The 22,041-nt window shown below is 32.0% G+C and overlaps 1 protein-coding gene across 3 annotated transcripts in view; it reads left to right on the top strand.

The window, feature by feature from the left end:
- Nucleotides 1-22,041, top strand: part of LOC145259282 (dynein axonemal intermediate chain 7-like) — a 76,325-nt gene that overhangs the window by 27,155 nt on the left and 27,129 nt on the right. For 2 of the 3 annotated variants that reach the window (XR_013864149.1, XM_080117147.1), the window contains exons 6-11: nt 1,463-1,549; nt 4,500-4,669; nt 7,700-7,851; nt 11,069-11,154; nt 16,767-16,905; nt 19,172-19,315. Coding sequence is in view for 2 of the 3 variants with exons in the window: in XM_080117147.1 (XP_079973273.1) it covers nt 1,463-1,549; nt 4,500-4,669; nt 7,700-7,851; nt 11,069-11,154; nt 16,767-16,905; nt 19,172-19,315 (778 nt within the window). In the remaining variant the exon portion in view is untranslated. The remainder of the gene's footprint in view (nt 1-1,462; nt 1,550-4,499; nt 4,670-7,699; nt 7,852-11,068; nt 11,155-16,766; nt 16,906-19,171; nt 19,316-22,041) is intronic. The other variant, XM_080117148.1, reaches the window with a different exon arrangement.

The following is a 22,041-nucleotide window of genomic DNA, read 5'->3' as shown; positions in this document are numbered from 1 at the left end:
CTATTGTGAGGATTGTTATTTTCTTTTTCAATTTTCAAGGAAATTACTAAAGGATTTATGAAACTGGTCTAAAAATGATTGTATTTTCTTGGGGGGGGTGACAGGAAAGTACTGTAGTAACATTTTATTTTTTTAAGTGTATTTAATTCAGTGTTGGGACGATTCTAATATTTCCCATGATTCCGATACAATTACTAATTCCGATTTCGATACTAAAATCACATAAAACAAATAGAATTTCATTTTTCTGTTAGGGGATGAGAAGGTAGCAGAGAATCCTGATCTACTTTGAGATGTAGATTCTTTTTTTTTTTTTTTTTACATAGACGTCACCACTTATCAAGGCCGATAGGCCACTCAAGGATAAGGGTTAAAGAGTGTAGAGTAGTCAAAAGGACAATATAGTAATGGAAGTTCGGTAAATTTGTTAACTTAAGTGGAACGGCTCATCAGAAACTTGTTCACGTTGGACTTGAAGACAACCATATTATAGAAAGCTGGAAAGCAGGAAAACGGAAGACAATTCCACAGGCGTGAAGTTCTAAGGAAGAAGCTTTGATCATGGAATCTATGTTTAGGTTTAGGTACAGATAAAGAGTGTGGAAAATTATTGATAATGTTTTCAGCTAGTCTAGTGTTTCTTGTGAAAGTTTGGCGAGGGGGGACCATAGATTGAAGCTCAGTTGAACACTTTCCATGAAAATAACGATAAAGCAGAGACAAACTCGCAACATCTCTTCTGTGAGACAGAGGTTGCAGTGAAGAGAAAAGGACATCTCCGACCAGGCCCCGAAGTCTATTTTGAACTCTATCAAGGCAGGACAAATCTTTTCTAGCAGCTCCTGCCCATATGTGGCAACAGTACTCCATCCTTGGACGTATCTGGCTCTTATATAGATAGATAATTTTTTCTTTTTAATTTGAAAAAACTTAATGTTTTTCTCTTTTATATGTATTGCATCTAAACGTTTGATAAACTTATCACGATATTTTCATATATATTTTTCTCTTGGGTCTGCAACAGGAAATTCAGTTTTAAACAAAAATAAATAACTGAGGAAAGAAAAGAATCGTTTTTAGAATTAGAAATTAAGCTCGAATTTTCCCGATTCTATTCCCTCCAAAAGTACCGATTTTTCCAATTCCCGATTACAATTCTGATTAATCGTCCCAACACTAATTTAATTATTAATTTTAAAATTCACCCGTTTTATAATAATCATCGCAATAGTCACCTATCACCTAATCGTGGCCATCGTACTTTATTCTGTGACGTCAGCAGGTCACGTTACTTTAATATAAGGGCTTTCTGTTTACGTTGGCAACGTTTGAATAAGTAAATATATGTGTGTACTAATGGACCATACACTAATGTTTTCCAGTGGATTTAAAGCCAAATCTGACTGATTGCATCTATTGACTTGCTTAAATTTTAGATTTTTAAATTCGTCTTTTCTTACAGCTGATCGATGAACTGGAGGGTCTGATGGCTTCTGATTCCAAATATGATGAAGAATTAACGGAAAAAGATATTGTCCGCTTCCAAGAGGTCAGTAAATATGGTGTTGTTGGTATTAATGTATAACTGAGTCTTTATATATATATGTATATTATATATATATATATATATATATATATATATATATATATATATATATATATATATATATAATACGTCTTATATACGTTTGAAACCAAAAACAACGCATTATTACAAAATAAACAGACATTTATTTTGTTGAAATTCATAAATATATTTTAAGGCAAACCCTCATTTTCAGTATGTCTTTCTTTCTATCTTTTTGCCATGTTGTTGCTGGGGCAGATAATCAGAAAGTAGAAGTCCGTTTATTGCTTTTACGATTATATAATGCTATAAATTGAATTTTAAAAAAATTCTTAATGCTGCAATATGTTAAGTTATAAATTTATTATATTTTTTACGAGAATATCTTGTCCTTTTCTTTTTCATGTTTAAGTTTAACCATATTACTTTTCATGCTCAAATTTTTCTATAGTAATCAATGATTTTTCCAGACTTCCAGAAAATTCACTTGTTCTTTGTTTAATTTCACCCTTATTTTTTTTGCCCCTATAAACATAACATACACATATGTAATAACAATGTACAACACTCGTCTGCTTGCAATAAAATTCCCCCAGTTATCTCCCTTTCATTCTTTCATTCTCTGTTTCACTTGTTACTTTTCTTTTCGCGAGAGCCGTGAATTGGTAGCAACAGTAGTCGCTGAAGCAACATGGTTGCTATGGAAACCAGTTAAAAAAAAAAACGTCGCTCACCTCCTTACAATTTTGAACACCAGTGAATTCATCATAACTTTTGTTTTACGGAACGAAAATTGAAAAAGAAAATGTTCACAATATAGCTAGAAGGTGATCTATAAACTGTAATAATAAGCTTTTAAACAGTTCTAAATGACAAAAACTGCCACTTAAGTATATATTCAAACAGTACAAATACTCTAAAGAGAGAAAATGAAGGTATAAAAACGTAGTGATATATATAGAGATTTATTCATTTATTTAATAAGTGTATCCATCAATTAGGGGTCTTGAATAAGTAAGAATTCTTTATACCACTGTGTAGTTTTTATGCCTTCATTATTTTTCTCTTTATTGCCTCCTATATAAGCTCTAAAACATTTTGTTGATCTTTGTATTATCCCGATAAGTTTTCTCTTAAAGAATTGATTTTATTCTCTTCCTTTATATATATATATATAATTATTTTTTTACTATAATAATTAAATACCTACAGACACTAGTGTTTCATCCTTTCGGGATTCTTCAGTGCAGGGTGTCACGATTACTACCAGTCGAACGATTCGAACCCCGCGACACGAGACATCTCTGGCTCGATTAGCGGGGGCCGTATCCATTCGGCTACTATTAACCGTGTGAAATAGCGTTGAATTTTAAACATTTTGATTTAAATGTTCATTACGTCAGACCAGACAGTGATCAAATCGTTATACGATGATCTACGCATAAGAGCTAAATTGACCGACTTTTAATTCAACGGAAAGTGCTCAACGATAAGAAACGAATTTCTTAAAGGGGCTGTCATAATTATTTTTTTACTATAATAATTAAATATATATATATATATATATATATATATATATATATATATATATATATATATATACATATATATATATATACTTCAGAATAAAATTATCCAACAATCAGCTAGTATGGAAACCTGTGATTATAAGATTTACAAGATATTACTGGCAGTAATATTCTATAAGTATTATCCCACCTAAATAAGAATTGCTCGATATAGAAGATAGAGCAAATAAATAACTTTTATATCTTTTTCTTTAATTTCCCTTACTCTATGACTTTTAATTCGTCAATCAATTTTTTATTGTGATTTTCCATGTCTCACTGACTTTAGCAAATAAGGTGTAAACCATTATAACTATTTGCTAATATTTTCCCCTCTGAAGAGATGTTAGACATCGAAATCCAATAGGATAAGGAGTTAAAATACTTCTAATGTATTCTTTGTCTTACATAGCATATTAAAAATCTTTTGATCTGAAACTCAAACATTTCGCGTCATAAATTTTTAAATTCATTGAATGACTAAAAATCTTATTTATATATATATTTTAAAAACAATATATATATATATATATATATATATATATATATATATATATATATATATATATAATGTTTTTAAAATATAATTATCCACTGATACGTGGTTCGTCGTCTACGACTCATCAGAGTGGCTGAATCTAGAGAGATTCGAAATCGGGACCTCATGATAAGAAACCTAAACCTCTACCACCGGACCATCTCGCACGACTGCTGGATCATCGCGTTTTTTATGTAGATGTTGTTTATTTGTTTTCATTTGTGATATTTTTTGAAAAAATTCAATTATTTACATGAAAGTGCATTTTTAACTATATATAGATGTTATTTATTTGTTTTGAAAACTATTCCCAACTCGCATTAAGGTAAAAATGCACTTTCGTATAAATAACTGAATTCCTTCAAAAAGTATGCAAAACAAAAACAAATAATATATACATAAATCGCAACATATACAGCAGTTACGTGAGATAGCACAGTGATAGAAGTCTAGGCTTCTTTGCTCGGGGTCCCAATTTCGAATCTCGCTAGGTTCAGCCACTCTGATGAGTCGTTGACGATGAAACACGTGTCAGCGGATAATTATATTTTAAACGATATATATATATATATATATATATATATATATATATATATATATATATCCTCTTCATAACTTTTTACTCTAACTCATATTAAATGTCAGCATGATTCTTGGCTAAATAGAAAGATGCCCCAAGACAGCTAAGGCCAGGGACCACACCATATAGGCCCTTGGAAGCTATGATATTGTATAAGCTCAATGCAGGATAGGTTCTTTTTTTCGTTTTACATTATTTTCATCTGATATAAAATTGCAAATTACAAATTACAAATTTCTGTTGCAGACAATCAACAATCTTTATAATCTTCTGCAGTTCAAGCTGGATTCTTGTACACATTTGGAGTTGTGCAACGCTTCCAAAAATGCAAATCAGGAAACCTCAAACCTTCAGCTGTGGGAAAAAAACAGTCAGATAACACTTTGCATTTGGGGAAACCTTAGTAAAAACCTCAGGTAAATCGAATATATCGCTATGGTTCATAGAGACGGCGTACAGGGTGGAACGATAAAATTATCACCATAGAAAAGACGACACAATTCCATTTCTGTTTGATGAAAACCGGTTTTCTATTTTTTGTTGCAGACCATCTACTAGTTGGCCAGTTGTGTACGAATCCTAAGAGTGATAGGAGCCTCTATCATGTCTGAAAGTGACACAATGTTCAACGAGCGAGATCAGAGATGCACCCCAATCCAAGTTATGACAACAGAACCATTGCCAGCACCCTCAAAATGCATTGTTGGATTGCCGCGAATAACAGAGACGTGCCCAGGATGATTAGAACAACGTTTATGGCCACGGTTATGGTCTTTGGCGTGGTTTCAAGTGAGGGCCACATCATGCCACCTCAAATCTTCAAAGCCAGCTTGAAAGTCAATATTAAAATGTACCTGGATGTGCTGAAGAGTGTGGTGATCCCCTGGTGAAATCAGATGGCCACTGGCAGACTCTGGATGTGGCAGCAGGCTTGGCTTCAGAAGAAGAGCTACGACTTTGTACCCCTCTCACTAGGCTCCCCCTTCCCAACCTGAACCCGCTGGACTACTTCGTTTGGTCATATGTGGAGAACATCATCAACATGACCTCCGACAGCACCAAACCCAGCCTGATCACTGCCATCTGCTGAGTATTCGCGAGCACTCGCCGGTGCTTGTGGAAAAGGCATACTCCCAGTTCTGGGCCCGTATTAAGGCATGCCAACAAAGTCTCCTATTATGCACTCATCTCTCTATATTGTTCAGAATTAATAGTTGTCAGCTCTATTAAATAATCAAGTTACCTGAATTGATTTTTCTTTTTTTTAATAAAAGTTTTAAAATAAAGCTGTAGTGTTGTTTTCTTTGGGGCAACAACTTTATCGTTCCACCCTGTATAATGAACTGTAATACTTTAAGACTATGTGATCATTATTTACATGATAACGTCTATATGTTTGGATGGCCAAGTTATTGAATTTGTTCAGAAGTTGTGTTACCTTTGTAATGTCATTGGAGCACAGGGAGGAGCAGGTGATGGTGCTGGTCTGATTGCGTTAGAAATGGATGGAATAAGTTCAGGGAACTTCTACTGTTACTAATCAGCAGAGCATTACCACTGTCGACCAAGAGACTACTAGGTATATATGCAACATTTTATAATGTATTGAAGTGAAATGTAACTAGAGGGTTGGGGACATGCGATGCATGAAGAGAAATGATAGGAGAATGATCTTATGGATATGTAATGTAAATCTTGAAAACCAGCTTAAATCTGATGACCACAAAGGAAAATAAAATCTGGACAGTATAGAAAGATGAATGCAGAACAGGAGACTTTGTTGATATAGTCACATTGAAAGAATAGACGGTAGTTCTTGGGTTGGTCGGTGTAGAAGCATAGAAATAGTAAAGTGAGTTGAAAGACAAAGAAAAAGGAAAACATGGTTTTATCAAGAATTCTTCATAAGTTTTGGTGTCGGTTTCGATTATAGCTGATCAAGCCAATTCCTATAGATAATTTTTTTTATTTTTGAAATCGCAACTTTATAATATATAAAAATCAATAGAACATTAACTCTATAATAATATATACGAAATCTGCAAGAATTAAAATATCATATGTAAGCATATTTTACGACCTGGTTACGCTGGGCACCTTTGCTACCTTGGATAAATACTTTTACAGTTTTAACAAAAGAGCTACAATAATATCAGAGTGTCTCCATTTATGCTGAACATCTACAGAATGCCACCATCAATATATTGCATAAGAATGAGTCCCCTGGGGAATTTCCACAGGTCCTGCTAGTTAAATAATAATTATTCACATGTTCTTTATGCATATTTTGTAGTGAGTTGTTCCCTTGCCATCATATCTAGTTAATAAAGCTGAAACGTTTTTGAAATCAGCATAAAAAATTGTTTCTGGTGAAGCGGTATATTATAAAAGTATGTGCACATAATTCATACACAAAATATAAGTGGTTACAAATTATACAAAGTCGCATTGAGAAAAACAAAAATATATGAAGGAAACTAATTTAGATGCAGAGAATTATCTAGTAGCTGAGTTGCTTTCAACAGAGACAATAGTAGGCACTATTTTTCCTCAAGTGTACGCAAGAAGCAATCGGGCTGAAAAGACACATTTGGAAATGTTAAAAATTGGTAAAAATGGAATCTTCTAATTTGAAGTTGTAACATCTATGTGTCTCAGCAGTAACGTCACAGCAACAGGAAGTGCCTAAGCTGATGTGGTAAATGAGAGGGTCTGTCTCAGATCTGATTTCCATCTGTCTGACTGAATTACCAGAGAGAGAGAGATAATGAGAGAGTCTTGAAATGTATGTATAAAAATCAGCACAGAACATCTACAGAATGCCAACATCAATATATTATATATGAATGAGTATCCTGTGGAATTTCCACAGGTCCCACTAGTTAAATAATAATTAAATCACATGTTTTTTATGCATATTTTGCACTAAGGTGTTCCCTTATTGGTATAAGACTAATAAAGAGAAACATATGCAGAGAACTATTATAAATAAAAATACCAGTAATGGAACAAAGCAATTGTACTCATATCTAGTTAATGAAGCTGTAACGTTTTTTAAATCAGTATAGAAATTTTTTTTTCTGGTGAAGCGGTATATTATAAAAGTATGTGCACATAATTCATACACAAAATATAAGTGGTTACAAATTATACAAAGGCGCATTGAGAAAAACAAAAATATATGAAGGAAACTAATTTAGATACAGGGAATTATCTAGTATCTGAGTTTTTTCAACAGAGACAGGTCCTGCTAGCATCTCTTAATGTGATTCAGTTCGTGTTTATCCCTTACACTCCTGCACTGTATTGCCTTGTATAAAGTATTATTATATATATACACATTATTTCTATCATTCATCTTTCTAATTTTTTTTTACAACCACAAAATTTCCAAGATTGAGATTCTTCCATTTCTTTTTTTAATTTTTTTTCTTTTTTTTTTGTAGAATCAAACATTTTGAATTCAAAGAACTTAATTTCACTTTTGAAATCCCCAAAGTTCTGGCCCTGACACACTGCGCCATCCGACTCCTGTACACAACTTTTGACAATTATTCCCCAAGATCTCGGTCCTACAGCGTGAGAAAGAAGGTCGAAGGTAAATATTGTAGCAAATTGCATTTATAAGTTAATTTGGAGTGTGCTCCAATGAACTCAAGGCACGTGTACCCCTTTGAAAAAATACCCCCGACTAACCCGACAAGCAGCAAAATCCCACCCCTACACTGTAGAAATCTCTAGATGCCAGAAAGCTTTCTACTCTAATAGCTTATTTCCCTAAACTGCTAGGCTTTGGAATTCCCTTCCGGGCCCCTGCTTCCTTGACTGTCCTGACATGCAGAAAATCAAGTGTAGTGTGAACAGACATCTTACTGCTTAACTTTTTACATAGTATCCCTATAGATTTGATCCCAAATATTACGTCCAAGTATCACTGCACCTTGTTTGGGGTGAAATAACTGTAAAATTTTTTTAATAAAATTGTATCCGAGATGAGTACATTTGCTGAAGGCACCATGCTCTATAATAGACATGAGGGAAAAACAAATGTACACATATCCAAGGGAAATGTTAGAAAAAGACCTTAAGTCGGTAGTGGAATGGGCCATAAGTGGGTGGTAGCATTTAATGCTACTAAAAATAATCGGTCCTGGATATGACCTTAAACTATATCCGATGGTAAGGCCCCAGCTTGTGGACTTTGGGGAGTGTGGAGCCACCCTTTAATTGCCATTGCTCCCAGGTCCACTCTGACCCAGAGTGGTAGTACCTGTTAGGGTTCCAACTATGGGTTAAATAGAAACCGACTTGAAAACAACAAATATATTCTATTAAAAAATTTTCTTCAAAATCACTGGATTCGGCATTAAATAACCTGAAAAGGGTTGATATGCCGTAAAACAAAAACACCGAACCAACCAACCTAAAAATAATCATTTTTATTTTCTTTTTAACAACAAAATATCTTCAAAACCTCCAATTGCAATGACCATTCTGGAAAGCTTATCTTTCAAACTCCTCGGCTTAACATTCACAGGCAACTTGAATTGGAACAAATACATTGAGGACATTGCCAAGGCTGCCGCAAACAAGGTGGGGTATCTTTACTGCGCTAGAAAATTCCTCACTCACCAGAGAATATCTTATATCTTTACAAAGCCACAATTTGCTATGCATGGAGTATTGTTGCTACATTTGGTCTGCTGCATATTTTTTTTTTTTTTTTTTGTAATCGCTTCAGACAAGAAAAGAAGCCACTTAGTGTAAGGGGCTAAAACAAATACTATTTGTATCTACCACTAGTCTCTCACTATTAGACAAAGTCCAAAAAGAGTCTCAAATCTAATACGTCCCACCTGTCACATCACTGCAACATTGCATTTCTGTGTCTATTAACAAGTGTTTTAATGAATGTGCTCTGATGAACTCATAGCAACTGTGCACCCCTGATGTAAATATTAGGTTGGTGCAAAAATAATGTCGTTTTTTATATGAAGTTGAACGTCAAAAAACGGCATTATTTTTGCACCAACCTAATACTTTCGACTGACCCAAAAACCAGCAAAATCGCACCCCTTCAATATTATGGTTCCTAGATGCTGGAAAGCCATTTACTTTTATAGTTTCTTTCCTCAGACGGCTAGACTTTGGAATCCCTTCCTTGTTTCCTGCTTCCCTGACTATACTAACCTGCTGAAGTTTAAATGTACTGTAAACAGACATTTTGCTGCCCAACTTCCCACAGTTCACTGTTAGACACGATCCCAAGTAGTAGCCCTTTACATTCCAAATGACAATTTACCTTGCTGAATATTTTAATATTTTAATATTAGAATGATTGCATTTTATGATATTTTGCAATTTTAATATTTTAACATCGAATATTTGAATATTATCATATTTTGCAAGTTAAATATATTTTAACATAGGATTAATTTAATATATTTATATTTTAGCATTTTAATATTTTGCTGTTTTGATATTTGATTATCTTAATATTTGCATATATTGATATTTTAATATTTTAATTTAATGATATTTAAATGTTTTGATAATTCAGTCCATTTATATTTTGATAATATTTTCATAAATTATTACTTTTGTACATATATATATATATATATATATATATATATATATATATATATATATATATATATATATATATATATATTTAAATAAGGGGGTGGTCACCAACAATATGTATTTTTTAACATTATTTTATTATTCCGTGTTTTGGTTTTTCATGGAAAATTATGTTTAGATCATTGTAATAATGTTTTTAAATCATTGAAATTGTTTTTAACACGTTTCAGACGTTCTGTGAAGCGTCCTCTTCAGAAAGTATTAAAAATGATTAGAATTTAAATCATTTCTGAAGAGGACGCTTCACAGAACGTCTGAAACGCGTTAGAAACAATTTCAATGATTTAAAAACATTATTACAATAATAATAATAATAATAATAATAAAATAATGTTAAAAAATACACATTGTTGGTGACCACCCCCTTATTTAAATATACATCTTTCTTTCGTTGAAATTTCTTATCCCATTTTATATATATATATATATATATATGTTTTGAAAAACATTCAAAACATAACGTCAACCACCGCTGGTATTTTTACATTCCTTATACATATACATACATATATATATATATATATATATATATATATATATATATATATATATATATATATATATATATGTATATATATATTTTAATCCTTTGAGATGAGGTTTCATAATTGGTGCATCCATTTTTTGCGGACTGTTATCCTCATCTCCATGGTTATTGTTGCTTCACCACGTTTCGGCCAGCTCATCCTCTGACCTTCTTAAGGTCATTAACCACTGCAGGATAAAAATGATGAGTCTTGTAACTGTATCCCTAGTAATTACTGCCTTCCATAGTTGTCGTTCTCTCACCACGTTTTGGCTAGCTAATACTCTTGCCTGCTTTGGGTAAGATTAAAACCGCTATCTTCAGACAACAGTCAGCTGGAACCATAAAGATTCAACGCATCTATCCAATGTGCTACCCAAAGCAGGCCAGAGGATCAGTTAGCCAAAACGTGATAATACAACAACAACTATGGAAAGCAGTAATTACTGTGGATACAGTTACAAGACTCAGCATTCTTATGTCATTGCAGTTAACCACCTGGAGAAGGCCAGAGGATTAGTTGGCTGAAACGTGGTGAAATAGCGATAACTATGAAGATGAAAATAACTGTCCGTAAAAAAAAAAATAATAAATATACAAATTACTTTAATTTTAATATTTTGATGTTTTAATTGTTTGACAGAATTAAAAGACAAAATCGCTTTGGAAGAATTGGAAAAAGGGGAGATGGGAGATATGGACAATACAGATGAAAGTATCGCAACTGTGGTGAGAGATGCATTTGCACACACAATTTCGCAAAATACTCATTTGATCTTAGACACTAAATTGCCTCAGATGCCCTTAGGCTAGGTGCTTCCATCTCCTTAATCCATCGTTTCCCACTTTTTTTTTTACCTTTTTCAATTTATTTCTCGTTTTGTTATTTTTTATTATTTTATTTTTTTTCTGTCTACCTCATTTCCCAACCTTATAACCTACGCAAACTCTACGCTAACATGGTTCCGTTGAAACCTGATCATTTTCCGAGAAGTGTAATTTAGTGTCTCCATGTCTGTGGAAAGACTGTTACATTCTTGCACGACACGGCCAGCTCCCTCCATCCCATGGGTAATAGATAGGCACAACCCCTTCAATTTTCTCATCTCTACTTGGCCCAAATTGAAATGAATCGCTCTTGTCTTGAGGAAACACATTACTTTGACAAGTTTCTAAGATTGACTTTCGCTCCTGATCTGAAATGGAACACTTACATCAAATCCGTCGCCAAGGTTACCAGAAAAATGGTTGCATCATTCTACCACTCCAGAAAATATCCTTTACCTGTATAAGAGCCAAATACATTCTAAGATGCAGTACTGTTGCAACATCTGGCGAGAAGCTACTCAGAGAATCCTTTCCTGGCTGGTCATAGGACAAACCCGACTTTGAAATCTAGTGAGCAATCTCCTTTTCTCCTCCTTAACACCTCTGTCTCACAGAAGAGATGGTGCTAGTCTATCTCTTTATCATTTTTTTCAAGGCAAGTACTCGACTGAGCTTCACGTGATGGTCCCATAAAACAATTGTGGCAGACACTCGCCTAGCTATAACCATTATCTTATTTCTTTTACTCTATATCTGTGTCTGAAATTCCATGAGCAAAGCTTTTCCCCAGAAGTGCTCGTCTGTGGAACGCAATACCATGGAGCTGCTTCCCAGCTGACTATAACATGGTCGTTTTCGAGTTCAACATAAACAAGTTCTTGTTAAGCTGTCCTCTTAAATAATTAGTTTCTACCTAATTTCCACCATAACCGATCATTGTAGTGTTGTTCACCTGACCCTCTTTTATTATTATCCTTTAGTGGCTTCCGGGCTTTTATAAGCAGTGAATTTATAGCAGTGATGTTCAACATAGTCCATAAAAGAATTTTGGTGGTTCACAGCTTGATTTGGTTATCAAAAAATAATTTCTTATATCTTAACTTAAAACAATTTAAGTCCACTAAAATGTGTATATATATATATATATATATATATATATATATATATATATATATATATATATATATATATATACTGTTTTATGGGAAAGAATTTCAGCAAAGTGCTCGATTACAAAGAAAAAATTTTCAATATAAGAGCTTAATATTTATTTATTTAAAACTGTACAGAAGACCAGAAAAACATTGGTACCGTCGGTTTCAAGTCTAACATAAAGGGGACCAGTTAATGGTAAATAATGTTAGGCTCTCGTCAGCTATATTGTTTTCAATATATATATATATATATATATACATATATATATATATATATATATACATATATATATATATATACATATATATATATATACATACATATGTGTGTGTGTGTGTGTGTGTGTGTGTGTGTGTGTGTGTGTGTGTGTGTGTGTGTGTGTGTGTGTGTGTGTGTGTGTGTGTTTGGAGGTACAGAATTTATGAATACATTTGAAAATAAGCGGAAATCTCTCCAGAGCCCTTTCGGACATCATCTCATCAGGAGAAATCTGACCTTGTCACTTGCTCACAAAAGATTAAAGGTTTTATAAATAAGTTGAAATATTAGAAAACACAACTTCTATCTCTATCATTGTATCAAGCTCTATCATTGTTTAAAATTTAAATAACATAAACTCAAGTCCAGAATGTATCATAGAATGTGCTGAACATCTGAAAGGCCTGAAGAAAGATTTCGAGAGAAGATATGAGCAACTCATCAACACAACTTATCCACTGTGGTTTCAAGATTAAGCAAACTTTGAACCTGAAGATATATGGAACCTTAAGTAGTTCAAGAACTTTTTTATTTAAAAGAAAATTCAAAATTGTCCAGAAGAGTTCGAGATTAAGGTTTTTTAGATATATTGAAATAAAATCAACAAATCCACAAATTTATGAGTTAGTTGAACTCAACATATTATGCTTTCCAACAACCTGGCTAGCAGAAGCGGGCTTTTCAGCTGTTGTTGACATCTTTACAAAAAAGAGAAACTGAATGTTAATGAAAGAAGAACGCTAAGATTGAAACTAAATAAAACGTTTGTTATTGAATATTAAGAATTGATTCAAAAGCACGAAGAGCAGGGATCGCATTAAATATAGCTTTTTTTTTTTAAAAAAACAATTGAGATAAATTAATAAGTGCTAATAATTAATCAGAAAGTAATATTGTGCTACATAGTTCAATGCAAGGAACAATCTTTAATTTACTCTTTCAGTCCAGCACCTCGTTGCAGACAATGTTCCTTTTTTTTTAATTTTTTTTTTGCCCTGTTTCTTTTGATTGTTCCCTTTTTTTTAATTTTTTTTTTTGCCCTGTTTCTTTTGATTGTTCCCTCTTTTTTACATAATGTTTAGCTGACTTCTTTCTTTGGTGACAAACCACTGCATGTTGAAATTTCTACAAGCTCCCTTCTCACATTGTTACAACAATATTACCGTAATGATATTCAGAAATGAGGCTTGTAACGGACCAGGATGATATTTCATTACTGTTGGTTACACACTTTTTGTATTTACTGTCATGCCTGCGTCTCTTAGCCGGTTCAGTATATTTTCAGTTTTTTTTCTTTAAATCATCTTCATTTAAATCTCCAACACAAATATCGTCTTGATAACAGATGGTATTTTTAACATTTCCTATTACATTTTCAATAGCTTTTTGAAAAATTGCACTTGCCGTTTTTATGCCAAACGGCATCCTTTTCCAGCTTAACAGGCCTATAGGTGTGTTTATGGTCGTCACTTCTTTAAAATTTTCATCTATAGGTATTTGCTGGTAAGCTGATTTTAGGTCTATCTTCGAAAATACTTTCATTCCAGCAAGTTTATGTAAAGCTACTTCCACATTCAGAATAAGGTATAAGTCGGCGTAGACTTTATGATTCACCCCTATTTTATAATTTCCACAAATTCTCAAGTCACCGTCTTGATTTTTTAATGGGTAATGCCCATTTACTTGCAGGAGATTAGGATATAAAATACCTTAGCTCGCCACAAGAAAATAATGAAACGAATGGAATTGAAGGAAACAAAAACTCAATTGATGGATGAGATAAACGTGTCGTTTATTTACTGTTGAAAGAATGAATGTTTTACATATAACATGTGTTCATGTCCGCAAGAGTGTAACCAATGTTCATTGCGGGACTGATGTTGTAGAAAGAAAAGGAAATGTGTGTTCATCTAAAGTTCGGGTCACTATCGTTTGTTCGCGCATGGGAAGAGAAGTGAGTGTTGTAGTGGAAATTGGAATGATAGTCCAGCGTGTAGACAAAGAAGAAGATATGAGAGTTGACGTCAGTTAGTAGTCAGCTACGCGAAGGTGTTCTCAGGGACCAGTAGTAGATAGAGAGAGAAAGAGTGAGAATGTGCACATACGGTCGGTTAGCGTTTTGTCCCACATAGTAGAAAGTGGTGTGAGGTACGCGTGTGTGCGCGCCTGCCAAAATGGCGACGGCTAGCACGGCGACCAAACACCTAGGAGGCTAGTCTCAAAAAGGAGGAAGCCGCTAATGTCTGTTTCTTTTATACTCGTTTCCGGTGGTCTTTTGCGCATGTGTGTATTTCCTTTGAAAGCGGAAGTGACGTTGTTCATGCGTGCATATGTGTGCACATGTGTGAGTACATGTGTGTACGTTAGCGTGTGTGTATATACACGTGAATGTGAGTGCATGTATGCGAATGTGAATATATGTACATGTGTGGACGTGGGCGCGTATGTTTGCGTGCGCGTATGTATGCAACAAGTAATAAAGCTTGAAATGTGAACGCATGTTTGCGTGTGAGACTTTAAAAAAGGCTCGTGCAGGCTACATCAAACGGAGGCCACTCTTATATTTTTGCCCAGGGTTGGCAGATTCATCTTTTTAAAGCCAAATTTTGCAAATTTTTATTTTTTAAAGCAGTTTGGCATTCAAAAATTATATTTGGCCTTTTTTTTTCAAAGCAGAATGTACAGACTAACTATGGTAAGAACAAGCTTAAAATTATATAGATTGTGGACGACATAACTGATTCACCAGTGAAGCAGTAGTGGTTGCAAGGGGGTGATAACTCGTGCTTTACTTATGAAAGTATTAGTAGTTACAGGGATGATAACTCATGCTTTACTTAGTGTTATGTTTGATGTTTATCTTCGTCGCCAACTGTTATGTTTACAGATTGAACCAAATAACGTATAAGGAAATACAAATGGAGACTCAACAAAACAAAGGTAGATCAATAAGAAGTGTATTAGGAAAAGTATATTTACAGTATATTTACATAATGGTTGTCAAGTAAGAGAGTCTTGGCTGGAGAACATATTTGTTCTCAGCTCGGCCTTCGGTGGCTTCTGGTTAACACACACTCAGACTAACCGAGTCTTGCTATTTATGTGTAATATTATCCACATATGTAAATGAGTGAGTGCCACCACAGCACTTAGTAAATAGTATCGATTGCAAAGAAAAATAACTAATGCTTGACTTATTTAAGTACTAGTGATCACAGGAGAAGGTAACTCATGTATTACTTAACCAAGTAGTGGTGAATACAATGGGTGATAACTCATGCTGTACTTATAAATTAATACTGATCACAGAGGATCATAACTCATACTTATTCAATACTGATTACAGGAGAAGATAACTCATGCTTTACTATTTCAGGTAGTGATCGCAAACAGTTACTTTATTCAAGTAATACTGATCACAGGGGAAGATAACTCACGCTTTACTTAATCAAGTAGTAGTGATAGCAGTGGGATATAACTTATGCATTACTTCTTTAAGTAGTTGTGATTGCTTTACTTATTCAACTAGTAGTAACTTCAGGAAGGAATAACTCGTGCATTGCTTGTGGAAGTAATAGTGATCGAAGGGAGGAGGAGGGGGACAACATATGCTGAAAAGAAAAATTAGGTCCCGCTCCAATTTGTTAAAATTAACTCACTAAATAGTAAAGACATGCAATGTTTCATAAATATTTACAAAAAAAAATAATTATGGTTCTCAATTATCTAAAAATTGGGTTGGTTGGTTGTTTTTGTTTTACGGCATATCAAGCTTTTTCAGGTTATTTAATGCCAAATCTAGTTATTTTGAGGAACGATTTTTAATGGAGTATATATATATTTTTTTTTTTACGTAGATTCTATTTAACCCATAGTTGGGACCCTAACAGGTACTACCACTCCGGGTCAGAGTGGACCTGAGAACAATGGCGATTAAAGGGTGGCTCCACACTCCTCAAAGCCCGCAAGGTGGGGTCTCACCATCGGATATAGTTTTAGGCCATATCCAGGACCCTAAAAATTGTGATCAATGTTTGTATATATCATTCGATTCACGATGACCGCTTGTGATTTACTTTATTAACTTTGTTTATTCACAGGAATTACTCACTAATCTTCAGGAACAGTATCCACTAAGCCTTTTAGACAATGATGACACTATTGATGAGTCAAGTAATACTGAAAAGGAAGACGATGACGATGAGGAAGTGCAAGAGTTCCCATTTCCCCCAACTCCAGGTATGTAAAATAAAGAATAGCTTTACTTCCAATCACTCTTTCTTCCAGGGTTGCAGCTGTTTATTTGGGCCTGAAATCATAAAAAAAACTGGTCAATCATCTCATTAAATGCATAGCAATAACATACTGAATTTTCAAGAGTCTACAATAATTTTAAATGGGTCTACAATAATTTTAAATGGGTCTACAATAATTTTAAATGGGTCTACAATAATTTTAAATGGGTCTACAATAATTTTAAATGGGTCTACAATAATTTTAAATGGGTCTACAATAATTTTAAATGAGTCTACAATAATTTTAAATGGGTCTACAATAATTTTAAATGGGTCTACAATAATTTTAAATGGGTCTACAATAATTTTAAATGGGTCTACAATAATTTTAAATGGGTTTACAATAATTTTAAATGGGTTTACAATAATTTTAAATGGGTCTACAATAATTTTCAAGAGTCTACAATAATTTTAAATGGGTCTACAATAATTTTAAATGAGTCTACAATAATTTTAAATGGGTCTACAATAATTTTAAATGGGTTTACAATAATTTTAAATGGGTCTACAATAATTTTAAATGAGTCTACAATAATTTTAAATGGGTCTACAATAATTTTAAATGGGTCTACAATAATTTTAAATGGGTCTACAATAATTTTAAATGGGTTTACAGTAATTTTAAATGGGTCTACAATAATTTTAAATGTGTCTACAATAATTTTAAATGGGTCTACAATAATTTTAAATGGGTTTACAATAATTTTAAATGGGTTTACAATAATTTTAAATGGGTCTACAATAATTTTAAATGGGTCTACAATAATTTTAAATGGGTCTACAATAATTTTAAATGGGTCTATAATAATTTTAAATGGGTCTACAATAATTTTAAATGGGTCTACAATAATTTTAAATGGGTCTACAATAATTTTAAATGGGTTTACAATAATTTTAAATGGGTTTACAATAATTTTAAATGGGTCTACAATAATTTTAAATGGGTCTACAATAATTTTAAATGGGTCTACAATAATTTTAAATGGGTCTATAATAATTTTAAATGAGTCTACAATAATTTTAAATGGGTCTATAATAATTTTAAATGAGTCTACAATAATTTTAAATGGGTCTACAATAATTTTAAATGGGTCTACAATAATTTTAAATGAGTCTACAATAATTTTAAATGGGTCTACAATAATTTTAAATGAGTCTACAATAATTTTAAATGGGTCTACAATAATTTTAAATGGGTCTACAATAATTTTAAATGAGTCTACAATAATTTTAAATGGGTCTACAATAATTTTAAATGAGTCTACAATAATTTTAAATGGGTCTATAATAATTTTAAATGGGTCTACAATAATTTTAAATGAGTCTACAATAATTTTAAATGGGTCTATAATAATTTTAAATGGGTTTACAATAATTTTAAATGGGTTTACAATAATTTTAAATGGGTCTACAATAATTTTAAATGGGTCTACAATAATTTTAAATGAGTCTACAATAATTTTAAATGGGTCTACAATAATTTTAAATGGGTCTACAATAATTTTAAATGGGTCTACAATAATTTTAAATGGGTCTACAATAATTTTAAATGGGTCTTCAATAATTTTAAATGGGTCTACAATAATTTTAAATGGGTCTACAATAATTTTAAATGGGTTTACAATAATTTTAAATGGGTCTACAATAATTTTAAATGGGTCTACAATAATTTTAAATGGGTCTACACCAGGGAACCCTCACATTCTTCAGCACACCCAGGTACACTTAGGTGTTGACCTTCAAGCTGACTTCAAAGATGTGAGATGGCATGATGTGGCTCTCACTTGAAACCACACCAAAGACCATAACTATGGCCGGAAACTTTGTTTTTATCACCCTGGACACGTCTCTGTTAATCGTGGTAATCCAGTAATGTATTTTAAGGGTGTTGGCAATGGTCCTGTTGTCATAACTTGGATCGGTAGAGAGTTTGAGTGGTAGAGTGGTGCATCTCTGATCTCACTCGTTGAACATTGTGTCACTTTCAGACATGATAGAAGGCTCCTATCGCTTTTGGGATTTGTACACAACTGGTTAACTAGTAGATGGTCTGCAACAAAAAAAAAAGAAAAGCGGTTTTCATCAAACGGAAATGGAATCATTTCATCTTTTCTTTTTATAATTCTATTGTTCAACCCTGTACTACTACAACTATTTCAACTACTCCTACTGCTATTACTACTATAGTTTCCTTTATTTTATGTCCTCAGTGTGTGTGGAATATGAAGATTTCGATGAACCTGATGAGGTTGTTGATCTGCGTGCGTTTTCCATAGTTGGAGGGATTTACCAATTTAATCTGCTGCACTTACCGCCACAACCGAACTACTGCCAAGAATGGATGCTCACTGAAGGTCAGTATTTTACTGTCATTGGATACTTTACCTTTCACCAGACTATCCATTCACGTGAAATCGCCTTCTTCCTCACCATATTCCCTCTGCTTCACTTTTTGTTATCAAGTAAGATCTATGACTTACTTGCAGTTTCATCAAATACTTTTGTATGCAAAATCCGATCCCGCATTTTGCTAATTCCTACCCTCTGATGAGAAGGAAAATATTTCTTCGAAACTCCGCAGATTAAGGACTATCCACTTATTAAGTGTTTCCTTTTCAGATTAAATATGTTTTTAACTCTTTTTCAAAGTGTTTTTTAACATGTTTTATTAACTATTTGCTCTTATATATATATATATATATATATATATATATATATATATATATATATATATGAACAAATGATTAATAAAACATGTTAAAAGACATCTTGAAAAAAATATAAATATATATATAAATATATATATTGTTGAAACTCGACTGAACACATGGAATAAATAACTACAACACAAAAGTAAAAAAGAACAGATATATTGATAGCAAGAAAGTATATACAATATCTACATACAGTCCATTAATATAGTCATGGGGAGGCCATCCCTGGAGAAGGTGTTGGCTGGTTAGTCGTTGACTCACGGTCTCGTTGTCTCTCTGAGTCTCCCGTCTTTACAATACCAACCATATTTATATGGTTGACAATCCACGTATGCTAATTAGGTGGATATATATATATAATATATATACAGGGTGTCCGTAAAGTTACTATACAGTCTTACAAGTTACTATACAGACACCCTGTAATATATTAACAGTACAGTAAGATATTGTATTAAAATATTTATTTGTAACAAAAGAAATAAAAAGGAATAACACCTTTATGCTTGATTAAATAAACCTGTAAAAAAATAAATATTAACTATTAATACAAATATAATACAATAAAACAATAAGACTGTATAGTAACTTTACAGAAACCCTGTATATATATATATATATATATATATATATATATATATATACAGTAATTTATAAAATATATATAGCGATTAAGCTACACTGAATATTCTGCGTTTCATCCACTGTAGGATTCGTCAGGCTTATGCGCGAATTCTGTGGTTGCTTCTTGTTTTTATATATGTTGAGGATTTCTAGTTAGCCAATCAGCTTTCTAGTATCCACCACGCCCCTTCCTATCAGCCAATGGGCATGCATTTTATCGAACAAAGGATCTGTTTTTGAACTAGGTTATATATAACAAAAAAAAAAAAAGGAGGGAAAAGATCTACTTAAAACCACTAATCTAGTTGAAAAACAGATCCTTTTTTCGATAAAATGCATGCCCATTGGCTGATAGGAAGGGGCGCGGTGGATACTAGAAAGCTGATTGGCTAACTAGAAATCCTCAACATATATAAAAACAAGAAGCAACCACAGAATTCGCGCATAAGCCTGACGAATCCTACAGTGGATGAAACGCAGAATATTCAGTGTAGCTTAATCGCCATATATATTTTATAAATTACTAACTAGCTCTACCTATGTATTGAGCACTTTTGAAGTAAATACTTAAAGTTTACGCATAAATCTATACTTCCGTATATTAAATTTATGTAAGTAAATGAAGTAGTTATATATATATATATATATATATATATATATATATATATATATATATATATATATATATATATATATATATATATATTACTGTTATATTAATTTTTGGTTATAGTCAGCTAACATACTTCCTAATTTCTGGCGTAGTACTACTGAAAGCAGTGACAAGGCAAATTAGTTCCTTCGCTTTTTTCTCTCACGCCTATATTTTTCTTTTGCAAGTACACTTATTTTAGTTGCGTTTTTCCGACCTTTTTCTTTTTATACTTCATAAACAAATATGTATTTTACGAATTCAAATAGAAAAACTTTTATTCTTAAAATTCAAAATAAAACACTTTTATTCTTAAAATTCCAAATAAAAAACTTTTATTCTTAAAATTCACAAAAAAAAACTTTTATTCTTATAATTCAAAATATTAAACTTTTATTCTTAAAATTCCAGATAAAAAACTTTTATTCTTAAAATTCAAAATAAAAAACTTTTATTCTTATAATTCCAAATAAAAACTTTTATTCTTAAAATTCCAAATAAAAAACTTTTATTCTTAAAATTCAAAATAAAAAACTTTTATTCTTAAAATTCCAAATAAAAAACTTTTATTCTTAAAATTCAAAATAAAACACTTTTATTCTTAAAATTCAAAATAAAACACTTTTATTCTTAAAATTCACAATAAAACACTTTTATTCTTAAAATTCAAAATAAAAAACTTTTATTCTTAAAATTCAAAATAAAAAACTTTTATTCTTAAAATTCAAAATAAAAAAAACTTTTATTCTTAAAATTCCAGATAAAAAACTTTTATTCTTAAAATTCAAAATAAAAAACTTTTATTCTTATAATTCCAAATAAAAAACTTTTATTCTTAAAATTCAAAATAAAACACTTTTATTCTTAAAATTCAAAATAAAAAACTTTTATTCTTAAAATTCAAAATAAAAAACTTTTATTCTTATAATTCCAAATAAAAAACTTTTATTCTTAAAATTCACAATAAAACACTTTTATTCTTAAAATTCAAAATAAAAAACTTTTATTCTTAAAATTCAAAATAAAGCACTTTTATTCTTAAAATTCAAAATAAAACACTTTTATTCTTAAAATTCAAAATAAAACACTT

This window comes from Euprymna scolopes, chromosome 34 (genome assembly GCF_053919585.1).
Source record: "Euprymna scolopes isolate OS-2025 chromosome 34, ASM5391958v1, whole genome shotgun sequence".
NCBI lineage: Eukaryota > Metazoa > Mollusca > Cephalopoda > Sepiida > Sepiolidae > Euprymna > Euprymna scolopes.
The sequence above is the reverse complement of the archived record's forward strand: the minus strand, read 5'-3'. Positions and strand labels throughout refer to the sequence as shown.